This window comes from Pieris brassicae, chromosome 2 (assembly GCF_905147105.1).
Source record: "Pieris brassicae chromosome 2, ilPieBrab1.1, whole genome shotgun sequence".
NCBI classification, from domain to species: Eukaryota; Metazoa; Arthropoda; class Insecta; order Lepidoptera; family Pieridae; genus Pieris; species Pieris brassicae.
Window position 1 is genome coordinate 20,941,645 of NC_059666.1, and position 18,974 is coordinate 20,960,618.

General features: G+C 32.7%; 1 protein-coding gene across 1 annotated transcript; it reads left to right on the forward strand.

Moving 5' to 3' along the window:
* Window positions 1-317: 317 nt before the first annotated feature.
* On the forward strand, window positions 318-10,610 carry LOC123720643 (phosphoglycolate phosphatase 1A, chloroplastic-like). The gene is made up of 6 exons (XM_045677343.1): window positions 318-478; window positions 1,895-2,052; window positions 5,884-6,018; window positions 6,610-6,817; window positions 7,340-7,484; window positions 8,820-10,610. Exons 1-6 carry the CDS (start codon window positions 391-393, stop codon window positions 8,980-8,982), a joined length of 897 nt encoding a protein of 298 aa, XP_045533299.1. The 5' UTR covers window positions 318-390; the 3' UTR covers window positions 8,983-10,610.
* Window positions 10,611-18,974: the final 8,364 nt, after the last annotated feature.

The following is an 18,974-nucleotide window of genomic DNA, read 5'->3' on the forward strand; positions in this document are numbered from 1 at the left end:
ACGCGTATTTTCGAAGGACAAAAGAAACTGTTTTGGATGACCTAAAAACGTACACATACTTATACACACACATAGCACATGCCCACTCACACTTAAACATAATATAAATGCTAAGTACATCGTTGTTAGTTCAATTGTCGTATATATGGTGTGATTCGTTTGGTTATAATTTTAATTTAAAAATTGTTAATATTTTATCAATTAACGGTTAAATGAAGAAATAGTTATTTATATTATGATATGGTTAATATTTCTTTTTCACGTCATAAAACTCGCTCTACAAATTATAATCAATGTATCACATTCATTATGATTTACGCAAGCGCAGTACACTCGTGGACTAGGTTTGGAGCGCACGTGTCGGCTTCATTTAACCTCAAACTTAAAAAGATGTTACCAATCAATCTAAACAAAGTAAATAGTGACGAATTTAAACAGTTTATTGATTCCTTTGACCATGTTTTTTCGGATTGTGATGGTATGTTGTTGGTCTTTAATTTTTGGTTCCTTTATTTGTATTCAAATGTACACGGAAGTTGTATATTTATTCTTAATTTTAATAACGTTAAAGTTCTTATAGACAATTTGTTGTTTAACGTCGATTGTATAGTAGTATAGACGGCTTTAGTTGCATCGTCGCGTAGAAACTGAGCACATGTTTTAGTAAAATGTATCAGTGTCAAGTGTGACGAACCATATTACCAGCTGATGAACTTTTAAATACAGTTTAGTACTTCCAACAAACTTACACATTTTAGAGACTCTCATATTGTACATGTTGACACCCTAGGTAAATTATTCCAAAATTAATATAAACAAACTGTTTAAACTAATGAAAACGTTTAAACAATAGGCAAAAAAGTAGGTCCTCCACAGCATATTACGTTGCATATTTTAGTAATTAGTAACTTTAAATACTCACTTTAACCATAGATCGGTTGCTTAGCAACAGTGTTATTTGTCGTACTGCGCGCTGTCATTGCCGTTCGTCAAAAATCTTTTGGATTTTGACAAATGTCAAAGTTCGCGCTAAATCGCGTTTCTGAATAGATCTAAATAGATCTAATAATACTTGCCTATTTCCATGCGAATTTTATAAAACTAAAATATTACATACAGTTAATCGAAACAAACTGTTAATACTGACTGTCTCACAATTCTACCCCGTGATTAAATTCAAAGGTCCAGGTCTGTCAAAAAATGTCAGACTGACTCGTAAATACTGTTTTGAAGGTGACTCAGGATTATTGTAACGTAATTGCGTAAATTCACTTCTATGACTCGCTCTTTCCAATGACGATGAGGAAAAATGTAAGGAAATAAATATCCTTAACGGTTTTTAGAACCAAAATGCGGGCAAAAATCAGTTTTCTGTTGGCCTTATTAGTGCCGGGTTTTTTACGATTGATAATTAACGGTAACCATGGTAACAGTTAACGTACTTATTAAGTCTACGATGCCGTGTATTTGTTTTAACTAAACATTATAGAAATCTTGAGCATATATTATATTTAGTAAAACTTTTAAATATCGAATTTCTTACATTATTTAGATTTAGTTATGTAACGCTTTACATCAGTCTGAATCAGCGGGACCACGTCTATTTGACAGATAACAATTTGACATTATTGATTAAATTTATTGAGATAATCTGTTATTATTTTTGCTTGGTAGCTATTCTGTACCATGCTAAAAATAATTAAAAACCGTAATTATGAGTTACATCTATACTTATACTCAATAGCTGACCGCGATACTCAGTTATGAGTTACCGTCCCACAGAGAGTATAAAGAGGAAAAAACTCGTCCTGTAATTATAACCGAAAATATTTTCAAAAAGAAATGTCAGTATGAAGCCGGGACAGGCTATTAATCATAAAACCACTTGTTTCAGGTGTAATATGGAATAAGGACCCTTTGCCAGGTTCCGGGGATTTCTTTAATTTAATGAAAAAGTTCGGCAAAACTGTACATTTTGTGTCAAATAACAGTTTACGAAGTAAAGAAAATTATGAGAAACAGTTTCACAACGCTGGTATAGATAATGGATATGTGAGTGCAAATTATTTTATCAAATAAGCAGATTAACTTATGTGATTACATGGTTTGTATATATTTTTATTTTCATAAATTTTTATGACAGTGATCTATATTTTTTTAACTCGGCCGATCGGAGGTTATGCTAAAAGCATTTTTATTTTCATTACCTTTTTGCATTAATTTTGTTTATTAACAGTTACGTTTCAATATTTTTTTCTCGTAAGTCTAATTACCTATTGTAAAAGGCAATAGTATTAGTAGTATATTATCAGTCTAACCTCTCTTATTGTTCCCAAACTAATTTCCTCCATATACTTGAACTGTCAATGTGAGCCTTTTAAGTTAAGATTATTCAAGGTATCCAAGAATTATTATTTTGATATGAATTGTGTATCAATGGCCCGCATTCTTTGTGGTAACTATGATAATGTTTACGAATATATTTATATAGAACAACTGATGGCGGCGAGCGATTCTCTAACCTGACGTTCTAGGTTCTATCAAGGGACTTTTATTTCTATGTGCCCATTCTGCCCCGCTTCTTCAGCGGAGAATAACAACGCGAGAGAACCGACATGCCTCATTGCATTGCTCATGCTGGAAAAGGAGCTAGCTGCCGTGCACGACACGCTTATTTATTTATTAACATTTCGTTACATTACAATATAAAAAAAAATTGAACATAATTAAATCAAAAGTAAAGCAACTGGCGGCTTTATCGCTTTCAAGCGATCTCTTCCAGTCAACCACTGTGAGTAAAGAAAAAAATGTACTAAATTACATAAGATAGGCAAGTGTAAAAATACATGTTATACACAGTTATTAAGACAAAACTAAACAGGATCAAAAAAACAAACTAAACTAAAAAGATGATACATTAAAAATAAAATCTAAGTAGTTAGTAAGAAAGTTAGGGATACGATGTGGACAGGTAATGTTTACAGAAGAAATTAAAAAGAAGATAGAGAAGGAGCTAAGCGAATAGGGACGGGAAGTGAATTCCATAGCCTAACTGCAGAGACACATCTACTTGCATATTAAAAAAAAATTATCACGAAATAGATCAGACAATCAGACAATCAGACACTCAAGCCAAAGGATATAGCACAGCTAATATTTTTCTTGATAGATGGCTCACTAGAGAAAAATAATCTACGGCGAGATTCTGCAATACATTTGTATGGAAGTTTTAATTAGATTTAAATGGCCACGGTCATGTATAAAAAAGGTGTGAGCATTAGATGTCTGTATCTGTTTTGTGATCATTATTTTTCATAATAGCCAAGTCGGTGATCTTACTGTGACAACATATGACCGGTTTCTCTCTAAAGGAAATATTGGTGCAGTCCTGGGGTTTGAACCTACAAATTCAGGGATAGAGGATATATATAGGACAAAAGTCACCCAAACAGAATGCCTGAAGACCAACCTTCAACAATATCTACTTTCTTACACACTATCCCTTACATGTGTAAACCATCCAGTACCTAACATAAACGTGCCGGCTTCTTGAGGTGTAATACTGACTAATGAAGAGCAGGAGTGTAAAGTGATTGCGCCGCCTATGGACACTCTACATGACAAAGGGTTCGCGAGTGCTTGCCGGCCTTTTTAGAATCGGAACGCTATTGAAGGATCCAAAGTCGAATCGGTTCAGAAATTCTTAAGTGGGAAGCTGGTTCGAGATAGGTGGTGACGTCTTATTCATACTACATAGATATTAATGTACATATAACTTCTTATATATTTGAGTGTCATCGAAAATGCCCAATTCATTTTCCTCACCTCACCACATTTTAATTGAATTTCAATTAATGTGCTTAGTTATTATAATATATTTGTTATGAGTCAGTTTGTATTGTACGATGTAAAAAAAATGCATATAAATGCTATGTATATGATAAAAATTAATGAATATAATAAGCCAGATTTAGTACATTATAAACATTCATTCGAAAACATTATTGTAAGCAATATTAATATTTCGAATTCTTAGTTGATTGGCAATTTCTTACGAATTCTTTGTACGAAATGTACAAAGGAATCCTTTCAAACATTGATTATATATCTTATTTATAACAATAGAGGGTATTAATACGCCGTATATTCTGGCAAATATAGGCTTTGTTAACGTAATGGAAATCTTAAGTAACCGTTATTGTTAATTAAGCTATTGTTGCATTATTCGTATTGATTTTCTCTTTGTGAGTCTAAGTTATGAAAGGAAATTCGATAATAATATAATATGGAGACTATTCACATAGGTGTATTAAAATGTACTATATAACTAGTTTTAATGGGGACAGGTTTTAATAATGATATTTTCCATACAACTAGATTAAACGTAAGACTTGCATAGTACAGGATTAGGGAATGCAATCTCGATCTCGCGAGATCCCGTGTAATTTTTCGGGATCAATCCCGAAGCATAATATGACGAGATCCCGTTCGAGATTGACGGGATTGGGCTGCAATGGTCAGCGGTTCAACACACATTCGCTCGGGACGCTTCACGCGACATTGCACATTACATAGGGTACATTGCAATGGACATTATATGCCGGTTAGCAGATAGAATTTACTTTCAAAATCACCAATTTTAATCTCCTTGAGCTATACCTACTTTTGTTTTGATTATGTTCATGTAATTTAAATTGTTAGTTGTTTAGTTCGTAATATTAAAGGATAAAGGCTTTTATTTTCTTTCAAATAATATTTTATTTTAATTAACCTCACTATCACAAACATGCAGTTTTCATCGTATTCAGTCACGTGAATTATTTATTAAACTATACGAGATCCCGAAAATTTCGGGATCCCGCCGGATTGATATTTCTAATCCCGCGGGATCTCGAATTCACGATCTCGAGTCGGGATTGCATTCCCTATACAATAAAATATAAATGTTAAACTATTGCAAAATCATATAAGTAAAACTTAAAATCTTACGAGATAAATAACAAAATATATGTCGACATTCTGGAAATTTTATATTGTTATATACCAGGTGCTGGATCCTGCTGGAAAGTCCACGGTATATATTTAAAAAGTATATTGCTAAGATGTTTCACGACATGATCTAAGACTATATCTTGATACACTTTGCCTGAAGTTATCACTTCTTTTTCACAAAAATGTAGTTTTGTGACTCTTTGATAAGACACGCCCCACCCCACCAAACTATCACTGACTCCGGAGGATGACCACGTTGTACATTACCTACCACTTGAGCAACTTATATTGAACTTTGAGCGTACACAATATCATTTTGCTTATAGTAGTGTTCTTCAATAGTGAAAATTGTTTCATAAGTAAATAGGTTAGAGGAAGGCGTTTCAATCGATCCACTCTCTTTAATTGTAAAGATTTATTTAGGGCATGTCCTGCATATCGACGGTGAGCACCAAGCTTATTTTAAAATACGTGACAGAGTCCTAAAAGGAATCTTCATTTCTATTAATATAATATATATAGAATATTTTTTGCTTCCTACGAATTCTGGCTTTAACAACATTAACAGCCTTTGTAGTTCTAACAGCACGCGGTCGCCCCGATCTTTGCTGGTCTAAGACTGACGAAGTGTTGTTGTATCTGTTGATAGTACGATATACGAACGCTCCGCCATACCCACTTTATGCAAGGCGATCACTGCAATCCTATTTTCTTTAACACCTCATTTCATATTGTAATTTGAAAATGAAAATATTTGAAATTGCGCAAAATCGAAAGAAGTTTTTAAATTTAAATTTGGAAACACCTTAAATAAAATATTTGAATATTTTTTTATTTATTTAACACTATTTATGGCCAGACTAGCTATATTTAAATTGCAATTGGTTTCAGGTAAACCTCACAGTTCCCTCGACAGCAATAGCGGAGTATTTAAAATCAGTTAATTTCAACAAATTCGTATACTGTGTGTCGTGTCCGGAAACAATTTCAGTTTTGACATCAAATGGCTTCAAATGTAAGGAGGGGGTAAGATATTCAATAACTTTTATTATGTAGTACGTCCCGGAGTCGCTGGATTGTAATGACGAAACCGGTTTTTGAGGTTTTCCTATACAGGATTACAACTGACACTATATCCTCGTAATTAATACTAACTATAGTACTATGTTATATTTTATAAATAACGTGTCGGCAAAATTTAATAGGGAAGAAAATATTTATATCTCTGCATTTTCTTCAAGCTTGAGATAATTATTATCTGAAAGGTTTTATAGATCGTAAGGGATAACTTATTAAAGCATACAAAATTACTTAAAATGACTGTGCATCTTTATTACACACGAATAATGCTTGCTATGTTCATGGACACTATCCTCTAAGAACGATAGCAAACTCCAATTACTTCAAAACCGTTACATATAAGGTTTATTTAATGTGCCAATATTTATAATAAAGGCTCAATTACTACAATTACTACAAAAATTACTACAGACGATCAAATAGTCGTAAATTTGTAGATTATATAATTTGTAAATTATAATGACAATATCAACTGATATCAGCGACATTGTACCGACATATATATTATATACAATCTACATTATATGTCTCTTCTAGCCAGAGCAGATTTCGGATTACTATGGTGATTTCCTTCAGTACACCGAAGATGACGAAGATATAGGTGCAGTTGTATTTGATAGTGACTTCAAAGTGAACCTGCCAAAACTGTACAAAGCCATCACTTACCTGGAGAGATCTGACGTTATCTTCCTGAGCGGTGCCACGGACAAATACGTACCTTTGAAGCCTGATCGATTAACGTTAGGTACATATATGTATATATATTTATTGTATTCAATATCCCGGAATACTTTTAAAATCCTACTTGCAAGCGATGGTCATATAATTACAGTTAAATAAAATGGTTTAGATATTTAACGGTTTATTTCTAGGTGACAAAATAAATTTCAAACTTAAAAGATTCAACAGGCTTACTCGGTCTCGAAATTAAACTTTTCATGAAAAAAATTCGAACATAAATCGTAAAAAAAATATTCTAATTGGACTCTTACAGCGGTCTTAAAATAACGAATGCCTGGAGTATCGAGAAATTTAAGCAATTATACAAACAATTTCATTAAAAAATATAATCGCAATAATTCGACATATTATATTAATATCAGCAAGGCTCTGTTTTAGTTACACAACTGCGTTACATAAATTTGACATTTTCATCAAATAATATTGAAATTATATCAAAACTGTTTTGTACTTTTTCTAATTTAAGAATGGGGAACAAAAAATAAAATAAAAAACTTGTTCTATCTTCAAAATATTGTTGTTACAGGTACAGGCATTTTTACACAAATAGTATGTGAAGAGTCAAAACGTTCGCCTATACAGTTGGGCAAGCCGGGGCGGGAGTTTGGCGAATTCGCAATGAAACGAGCGAATGTCACCGAGCCCAGTCGAGTACTTTTTATTGGAGATATGTGAGTGATATACGATGTGAATATTTGGCCGTTGTTAGGCGAATGTGTGATGAATTGATGGTTTGAGAACAAAATTTGTTAGAGTTTAAAATCTGTGAAATTGTTGAAACATTAATCCAAATTTGTCGTAATATGAGAGAAAATTTGAACCGTCTTAGAGGACTTTTATTTTAATAAGATATGCGATGGGAACCAAGCCTTATTTTATAGAGTTATATTTATGTATATAACCGTTCATAGCATTATAGAATTTCATGTTAAGCGTTTCCTTGTACATTCTAACAAAATTAATTAAACCAACTTAATATTCGTACTCAATAGTGTTCCAAATAATAATAAATATAACTAAACTTTTTATAATATTTATCATGATGTTTATAAATAGTTAGATGGATTTATAAGTAGTTGTGATACGCTATTTTGTTTATGTAGATTATGTCCCGCGGGAACGTATCCGGAATCGGGAAGAGAACTGTTACCACCGCATTTTCAACCAATTTTTAAATTTAAAAAATCCCTTGGTAGTTAACAATTAATTATATCTTTTTGGATCCATGCATAACTTGACTATCTATGAATAAATATTATTTATTTTATTATGGTACAATGTTGATGATAACAACTTAACATAATTACATACAGTAATCAAACAGATAGTAGTAGATATAGAGGTATCCAAAAAAAATGTCCCTTTTTTATAATGTCCCAAAGGCGTTTTTTGGGACAAACAGACAGCTATTTTAGTGAGCATTGCAGCTCTTTTAAATAATTGGAGGTCGTATCTCCTAAGGAAGACCACTGGGAGCCGATACCGCAGTTCGCAAGTTCGCAAAAAAAATGCGTAGCGAAGCGGACTGTGGATGGCTGGAACACCAAAAATAAACTATAGAATATTACGGCTTTGTGAGTTAATGGAAGGAGTTATAGAACTCTTATTCTCTTGAAAACAGATAAACTAATCAATTCTTAGAATCTGAAATTCTTTTAAATACAGATTAATTTTGAAAAAGATTACTTTAATTGTGTCCTTAAGTTTCCTGATGATTTGGTAGAATTACAATCTAAACTAAATCTTTAGGGTAGACAACAACTCTATTTCAGGAAAGTAAAATTACTAACATTGAGCACAAAATAATTTCCATCGAATTAAGACATCCTCGTGTTTATAGTAAAATATTTTGCAAAAATTCTGACAGTTATACATCACGCAAGGGAGTCAAAATTGAGAAAACATTAAGTCGTAATAGTGCTTTACGACTCCGGATCAAGCTATATACAAACGTTATATTATTTAACATCTTATTAGCGAAGTAAAATCGATATTTTTTTTTTCAGGATTGAACAAGACATTGGCCTTGGCAAGAATGTAGGCTTTAAAACACTACTGGTTTTGACACATAGAACAAAAGAAGAAATGCAGTCACATACTATCAAGCCAGATTTCTTTGCGGATTCATTGGGAAGCTTGATACCTCAACTTAATATGGCTTTAAATTAAATGGACAACATTCGTCTGTATTAAAGAAACACTTACACGATAAATGCTTTATCAACACTAGTTTTTAATGGTTCAATAAATGTGATTCTTAGAACTTTTCAAAATGCTTTTTTTTATAGAACAGGGGGTAAACGGGCAGGAGGCTCACCTGATGTTAAGTGATACCGCCGCCCATGGTCACTCTCGAAGCCAGAAGGCTGTGTTGCCAGCCCTTTAAAGAATTGGTACGCTCTTACGTAACATCTTTGATCCGATGTTAGCATATAACATTTGATATTATTGTATAACATATTGGAAATATATGTTACACCCTTATTCAGAAACCAGCAGAAGACCGAATGTTTCAATCAAAATGACGATAACATAGAATACCTAGTCGTCCCTAGTGTGAAATATGTCGTATAATTTTACTGAGAGTTAGCTTAGTCTTAGTTCCCATGGGGCCCACGCCTCAGGGGGTGGGGGGGAATTGATTGTTAAGCTATTCGAAAATTTATTAAAATTACTTGGATTTTGAATTTCAGTATTTCATTATGTTTTGAAAATTAACTTGCTTATAGTTAACAAATTCCTAGTAATTTTTCTTACCTTACTTAAACCTAACATTTAAGTTTCTTAAGGGAACAATTAAATTTTTAATTAAACAAGTTGTATGTTACATTGCCTAAGAGTTACCTAGAAAGGGCACAGCACAAAAAACGATGGGAGACCAGTACTTCCGCAACATATATTAAGACACGGAAAGCCGAATTCAGATTATACTTATTATTATTTGTTCATGCTCATCTTTTTTATACCAGTATACGAATAGGATTTGTCGTTGTTTAAACTAATAATAAAGAAATACATATCAAAAATGTATTGCGTAACTAAACTCAACGTTTTCGATTAGTTAAATAGACTAATTTGGAGGTTTTTTACGGAACCTGCCGGATTTTAAAAGCATGTGTAGTACAGTTATATAAAAAGTCCATAATCAAATACAGCTCTTAACCGGGATTAAATAGCAATTATATCCAATTTCTACACGCCTCAGCCAAAGATTGTGCACAGGTGGCTTTTGCGGCAGTTTCATATTGCCTTTATTATTTAATCAGGCGTCTAAATTTGAGGCTCGAATTAGGAAATCTCATTTGTTTCAACGCAATCAAATCTACGCTTATTTCTTATCCCCTTAGCTGGTTAGCATGTTATACAGTTTCAATTTATGGTCAGCACAAAAATATTTTGATTGAGCCCCAAGATTGTATGGTTTTGGAAGGATTAAAGTCATAAAAGGTCATTTTATTTTTTCCTCTTAAATTGAGTATACAATTTTACATCTAGAGCACTTGGGATACTTTTATAGTGCTATTAAAAAATCAACTCTGTATAGACGAGAAAATTTCTGAAACAATCATTAATTTTAACAAAGGGCCGTTCATTTGTTTTCGACTAAGCTTATTACAATTCCGTTTATTAATACTTGTAGAGTGTTAAACTTTATTGTTCGTATCATAAAAGATAATGCTCTGAACATTTATAAATTTTATTAGCTTTGAAATAATACAATTATGCTTTGGCTATCTTATCTGTGTTGTAGCGTCTTATTAAAAGGCTATCTTAAAAATTATTAAGATTTGTTAAACTTTGTGGTAAGTTCTTTTATATGTATTTTATACTTCGAAAATATTAATGTATACGAAAAATTTTATTGAATTTTTTTTTTATAATTGTATAATTTATTATATGTTTAGTTAAAATTTGGCCTATGTATGCTGTAAATAAATAAATTCAAAAAAATCCTTCGATGGATTATAATGTATAAATGTTTCATTTATTTTTAATTTCAGAATTTCTAGTCATTAAATTGACATTCAATTACCGTCGTTTTCGAAAATTGTCAAAAGAGTGCATCTTTTAACAATTTTTTAAAGTTTCTTTCGTCTCTTTCTAAAATTGAGTTCACGCTTTGATGAAAAGAGACAGATATTTACGTCACAGCATTACAGCTTTATTAGCAGTTTTGTATCATATTTTATTATATAAATTCTATAAGTTTCAGTACCAAACCAGGTACCACACATGTACAAATGGTACATGGCAGCAGATACAAATTGCCTCTTTCAATATTCTAGTGCCAATGATTTGGTACATCCGCTCGCGTGGAAATTGAAAAACGGCTGAAAAGTGGAAAACCCACAAGTATTTCCGTTTTTTTATTCATTCGAATGTCGGCGCGAAACGTTTGTGGAACAGTTTTATTGGAATACCTTTTTTCGACTACCATTTGACAATTTTTGCCGAATTGCGTTTTCAGTGTTTTCGTTTAGAATGTACACTATAGATTTTATATTTAATTCAACAAATGTTTATCTATACATTTACAGCCGTGGATCGAACCTGAGAGCTCATGAATGAGATTCGCATGCTGAAGCCACTAGGCCAACACTGGTATGCTTTAGTACTGTATGGATAAACATTTGTTGACTAAAACATAAAATCTATAGTACAGTCTAAACGAAAACACTTTAATCTTTAAGTATTCATATGGATAAATACTTCAAACTACACTCGTAATAGTTAACCAAATAATATTTTTTATCCTGGAGCTTGGTTATAACAAGGTTTATACCAATAAGGAAGTGAGACGTTCCTAAAAGGCTGATAAGGCGGTGATTTCGTTACTCCAAAAGGAAAACTGGTGTGATGTGCTCAAAGGCAACGATAAATAAAGATATTTGTATGGCTTTTTAAATACAGAACAAGGGGCAAACATGCAGAAGGATGTTATGATAATGATGACTGATGTTAAATGATATCGCAGCTCATAGACACTCACAATGCCAGAGGGCTCACGAGTTCGTCGCCGGCGTTTTAAAAATTGGTATGCTCTTATATTAAAGTAGCTTGTCGTTACACGATTGTAGTTGGTTTAAAACCTATTACAACTGAAGGCTTGTGAGAAATGACGTATGACAGGGATTGATAGAAGTCTGGAAATAGGTGAACATTAAGTTCCCAACATTTTAAGTCGACTAAGTTAAGATCTAATATAAATATAATAGTTTATCACGCCATTTTGTAAGATCATTCAACTTGCAATTCGTTTCTGTTTGTCTTCGGAAAAACGAAGCACAATTTGTTTTCGGAATCAATTACTTATGACTAATTTTATATGAAAACTGATTTAACCAACAGTTGATTACTAACATCATTATTTTTATTTTCTTTTTTTATCTGTTTAGTTTTATTTATGATTTTTTAATTATGTTTGTTTTTTTTAATTTTCTCCTTTGATAGATTACTTATGCTCTAATATAATTGATGTGTATGTGTGTTAAATTTGTGATGTCATATTTTCTTGTATTTTTTTAGGCATACACATGGTTTTAGAACGTATAAATAAATACAAATGAAGTTGCCGTGTAAGTCTGCAGAACTGTGCAAATTTATATAAGGAATTTTACATTTGCCACTGCGGTCGCAGATAAATCCTTTACAATTATACGGGGTGCCGGGTATCCAATGTCCACTTAATTATGCGTTAATTAATTCCTCGTGTGAGGTCCATTTCATAATTAATTAATTATGCATAAAGTCTATTTAATGTTAATTTAAGCTTTTTCATATATTGTTTGGTGATCGCACGTAAGCAGGCGCGTGTTCCGTGTACGTTGCGTCTGTTTTGATTTCAGAGGTAACAAAAAGATCTTAAGTGATAAAGTCTTTGGTATTATACCAATTAAAATATTATTTCATTTCATTCATATAGGTAACGGAATGTATCAAAAAATCTGTATACATTGTTTACGGTTCTAAGAAAGTATTGAAGTGCAGACTGCCCTACTTCATAAAAGGACTCCCGGGGCCTCCGGGACTTCTGAATATAGTTAAGTCAAAGTCCAAAATCATTTATCCATATAGGTAACGCAATGTACACTTATGAACGTCAATAAAAAAGAAATATACATTAAATGCTTCTAACATTACATTTACTGACAGCTCTGAAACCAAGGGCGAAGAAGAAGAGAATAACTGGCAATAAACTCCCAGCCACTCTTTTTAATCACAAAGTTTTTTTTTTGTATTACACAACATTTATAAGGAGCTGCTACCATCACACCATGTTCCACATGACGTCTCAAGTAATGAATAATAATAAAATAAAAGAAAATCAACAATTTGTCTCGTATTGTCAAAGAAATCTCTATCAGCAGGAGGCATGGTAAAATACGAGCACGCACTTAAATAGTTCCAAAATACGAAGCAGATGGGCTCTTCGTATAGTTCGAGTTAATCTAGGACTTAAACCAGTCCTATGATATGCAGTGGAACATTTACGTACTTATTGTTAGCAACGAATATTTTTATTACATATAGCTTATTTTTCAATAATTTCATAACACAATATACATAACTAACCTACTCTAAATTCTCTCACTAAGTGAATGTTTGAGAAATAAAGTATCTGTGAACCGAATGACCAATGTAATAATTATAAATGTTATTTGCTTGCCATCTTTGTTAAAGGCTGCTGCCTGTAATAGGACGTATAAGTCCTGTGGTAGCTGACTACATACTATCACTTAACTACAATAATGAACAAAATAAAAAGTGGTTGTGGGTGTGTGAATTAATCGTGAAAGATTTTAATTTAAAGTTATAAGTAAAATGTGCCAGTATTGTATTACATTTTATTGATAATTCATGGATTAACTTTAATTTGAAGACGTGATAACAATTAAATTACCTGGGATGGTAATAATTGAATATTCATAACGCTAATTTACAGTTTAACATGTAATCACGAAAGGGTTATAGTATTTAGATTAGGTTAAAATGGACCCTTAGATAATGTTATAATCATATCAAACGAGTATGATAATTGGTAATATCATTATCGCTTCAGACTTTTGTATAAATTTTGGTTGTAAATGTAAAATATGTTATATCATCTGACAATATGAGTAAATGAGCTTTTTAAATTTGCGTTAAAATATCTTAGCGGCTTCAGTGTAGGACTCTCAAGTCTGAGGTTCGAATTCCGGCTAAACCAGACTTGCTGCCTATTGCACTCTTATGGTAAAGGAAAACATCGTGAGGCATGAAACATCGACGGCGTGTTAAGCATAGAAGACTGAATCACCTTGGTTATCAAAAAACATATGATGAAACAAATTCAGAAATCTGAAGTTAAAGGTAAGACCACTGTTTTTTTTCCATTAGTAGAAGAAAACCATTTATTAACCACATATTAACAAATGTATTTAGAGTAAAAAATTACATGGACTATAAATTTCTGAAGCAACAATGTTTAGTAAATAGTGTATTATCATATTATACAAGAACTGAAAAGAACACCCAGGTATATTTTGATTGACGACTTGTTTCATGTGAACTATAATCTAGTACGTTAGTTACGTAGTAAAAGCGGACTTTTTACACTTTTTACTTGAATTACATTACCTATTCACTGGCTTAGAATTTAAATTTCCTTTTTAAATTCGTATTAAAATGGTAACTTGTACTGTTAATATTCCGTCACTGAAAGGGTGAATAAAATGTTGACAAGGAAACGCCGGAAAACTAATTTTCTCGGAATCCCGGTGGTCACGAAAAAATGTTTTGTATGCGGAAGTAGGTGGCTCAAACATAATTCCGCTATTGTTCCTCACGATGTTTTTAAGAAACAAATTTGTTTATTACTCACCGGAGTGATGTTATGAGTACGATATGTTCTCTGAAATGATTTTAATTCTATATCACATTTTGATTCAAGTAAATTGTCATATTCATATAAAATAAAACATCTTAACCACTATACACGTAATTTTCTTACACCAGAATCTACATTAGTGCTTTTCACTAATGGTGCATCAAGTTGGCAGATAACTATTTGATACTAGCTGGCCCCGTGAACTTTTTTATTATTTTTATTACTTAGCCTACCTTTTAGTAGCTACATACCAGCATATAGAATTTTCGCTTTCTCGCAATAAAAACATAAGTACTACATTAAAATTTTCCAATTTTAATTATACTAAAGAAAGATTAGCTTGAAGTTTTCAAGTAGTCTTTTCGTACATCCAGGACCGAACATCCATCACCGAAGTCTATGATTCAATTTTGCATAGACCAGCCCAATCACCATGTATTCCATTGTTGTCAACCTTGACAAGCGGAATTTGATGTTCATTGCAGAGTGCCTGAAATAATTTCTTGAATGCATCTTCATCACCGATCTCAGCGAATACACATAGAACTGCTAGCCTCTTGTCCAGAGCTTTGGCTGCCTCATGGAGGCCATGTACTAGACCACCGTGGATGAGTGCAGTCTTCAAGCTGTGTTTACATCCATAGCACCGCCGCTCAAGGTGGCATTGGGAACCTCATTATCGGTCATGGTGGATGTATTTTACAGTTTGTGTTCCTAGCGTACCGAAAAAAAAACTATCTAAATAACTTCCCCTTAGTTTAAGAAATAAAAACTTAAATTGGTCCAGCCGCCTTCAAATTTTGCAATTAGGAACATATTTTACGATTAATTTTTATTTATACATAGATTAGATTCGTTTGAAATGGTTCGTTAATATTTTTCATACAATCACTCTGGCTTAAAGTTTACACTTGCGAAATAATTAAATTTTTATAAAAATTACTAATTGTGTGTACTTAGTTTTCAGTTTTATATTTAGAACCTCCTCTTGGGTAACTTGGGTAGAAGTATAGAGTTGTATTCCAATAATATCATACAAAGTAAGCAAGAATCGCGAAAACATAATGAAGTTTTATTTATACAAATAAATTTTAAATCTAATATAATATACAGTCAAATTATTCGTATGGGTAAGTTTAGTTATATCCAAAGCTATTCCAAACCACATTCCAGAACCTTAAATATTGATGTTCACATAAGTATTTCCGGGAAGGGAAAACTACATAATCCCAGCTGAGCAAGGAATCCCATATGTGGGTATCAGGTGGCCTATTTTCATATTATTCCTACCTTTTTATTGGCTGAAATTATTTAGGTGAAAAGTTAAATGTTAGTAGTTCTACCAACAATTGTACATAGGGTAGATGCATTGCGTTTCAATGCGGATGAATTCGCTGCGTTCCAGTATAAATTATTGTTTAGCAATGGCTCTAAAACTTCTGCTTGTTTTTTTTCTACAAGTAGCATATCAGATATGCAATCAGGCAGACCTGTGGCTACGAAACTCACTCTCTCCCTACTCACAACAGAATTACCACCAGCTCCTCACTTGGGCGGTTTTTGCCCCCCCTCTCGTACCTATATCTAGCTCTCCACGATCTTCTGGCGTCCCCCTGGTCTGGCACATTGGCTTCTTGCCTTTTCCATCGCTGCTTCTTTCTTGAATCTCCCGAGTTTGTTGGACTACCACGCCTTTTTACATTTTCCTATCTTTTATTTTCGAAATCCTTCTGGAGTCTACGCTGTGATAGCTGTATTACAACCGCTGTGATTGCGCGCTCCTCATCTTTGCAAGACGTATATAAATGTACAAAAACATCAGGTTAGATTCCCTATCCTTGACATATAAACCTTTATTTAACAATGTATGAAAGAGGCTGCAAAAAGGTGGGTAATGTGGAGATATCTGATAGTAAGGAAGGTTTCAATTGGATCGCTTAGCACGCAAATTGCGACCCATCTCATGCTGATTTATCATTCCGACCCCGTCCGCATTATTTATTTTGTTTCAAGTACGAATTTAACTGTCCACAACACAAATTCAATAGAAAAGGGTTTTATAATTATGAAACGAGTATAAAACGATTTTATTTCACGAAAATTCCACACAGTGATAATATTCAAATTCTAAATGATAATTTACTCTCAATAGTTATTGAACAGAAGTAGAAAATTGATTTATATATAAACATTAATAAAAACCGTCTACTTGTCACTATGTCAATCCATTCCGAGCTATTGTATTTTTCTAGTGCTTTCCTTTCCTTTATTTGTCCCTTGGCAGAGATATACAAACATTGGAAGGTACTCTCTGTTCGTCAAATGTTCATTGTTGCCACAATTCTACGCAAACACTCGCTTATCAACTATGACCATCACCTCAATGATAATAAGCGTAGAAAAGGCAAAGTGAGCACTACAAAACCCGTTCGCACAAGTTTTGCCCAGAAATTCCTCTGTTTGCTTAGGGATTACTTATATAATAAGGTCAACACTTTGCTCTCCATATATCCTCCAACAAAATGCAAGAAGACGGTTGCACTGTGGCCACAGGACCTCAACTATGAGGATACAGAAAAAATGCTTACCATAATTAAATAGTTGCGTATAAAGTTGACAATATGTTAAATTTTAGGCAATAATTTAATATTATTTAGTATTAACAATTAAGTAATAATACATACAGAGATACACACTCTCACACATAGAGACGCACATACATACACTTACACACGCAAACACACACTCATCCATATTCACACCCACATATACACTCACACACACACTCACACATACACACTCAAACATTTATATTTAAAATAATAAATAACTGTAAATGTGTATGTACTAAATGTTAGTGAGTAATATATATAAATAAAAATAAAAAAAATGTCTTAGATAGAATCACAAGACAGCGTGCTAATATATTGTAGTTTTTGTTATTTGATATTTTGTAGATAATAGCACTAATTTTATTCGCCAGACGTACATTCCACCTATGCATCAATAATTTAATATTATTTAGTATTAACAATTAAGTAATAATACATACAGAGATACACACTCTCACACATGGAGACGCACATACATACACTTACACTTACACACGCAAACACACATCATCCATATTCACACCCACATATACACTCCCACACACACTCACACATACACACTCAAACATTTATATTTAAAATAACAAATAACTGTAAATGTTTATGTACTAAATGTTTGTGAGTAATATATATAATTAAAAATAAAAAATATGTCGTAGATAGAATCACAAGACAGCGTGCTAATATATTGCAGTTTTTGTTATTTGATATTTTGTAGATAATAGCACTAATTTTATTCGCCAGATGGTGAATGCGGGGAATCGGTCGTACAGGAAATTAAGAGGAGAGGCCTATGTCCTTGCTTACTGTCTAACGGCTACCTCCGTAGCCTAGTACAGGCAAAAACTACCTTTGCTAAATAAAGTTCCATGAGTTCATCAGTTATCAAAGAAAAAGAAGAGAAGATAAGTATGATAGACATGATCCTTTATCTAACGAATTCTTTAGTTTAGAAAGCAATCGTATTCACAAATACGTACTTGAATATAAAGAAAAAATATTAGTCATTTCATTTAGGTAACTTATGCAAAACATTAGTTAAAAAAATGGTTCATACATAGCTTTCTGAGACTGGCATACGCCGTCAATCTTCTGACGCTGGTTAGGAAACCAACCACTCATCGTCATACGACACGATTTCCTTTGATTTCCTTATGCGTAACATAAAGCAAAAAGGGACGTCATCTTCAGAGTCGCCGAGCCACTAAACCCACAATTATTTCCAACCACAATTATCATCAAATACAATCTGTCCTAAGGGTAAACACTAATAGCAACTATTCTTCGTTATTTCTACAATAACTATACTGTCATTGGTCTCATTACAGAGAGAGGACAAATGGCTCATGTTTAACCAATTAACTAGACATATGTGTATCATTTATTTTCCAGACAAATCAAACAGCGATTGATGGCGCTATTTGGATTGGGAAAAGAAAAATGACGACACATATTGAATTTTGGCATAGAATTGTTTTGATAGGAATTCGTTGTACGGTCGAGAAATCTTGAGTATTAATCAAGGGACATTATTGTAATAACATTTATTTAAAAAATACATACATTATCCTTAGTACTTAGTGCTAAGCCAATACGATAATGTCGAAAAAATATTATAACAAAATATATAATGTCACTACTGTGAACTCTCTCTGCAAGCATATTAAGATGTCGATAATGTC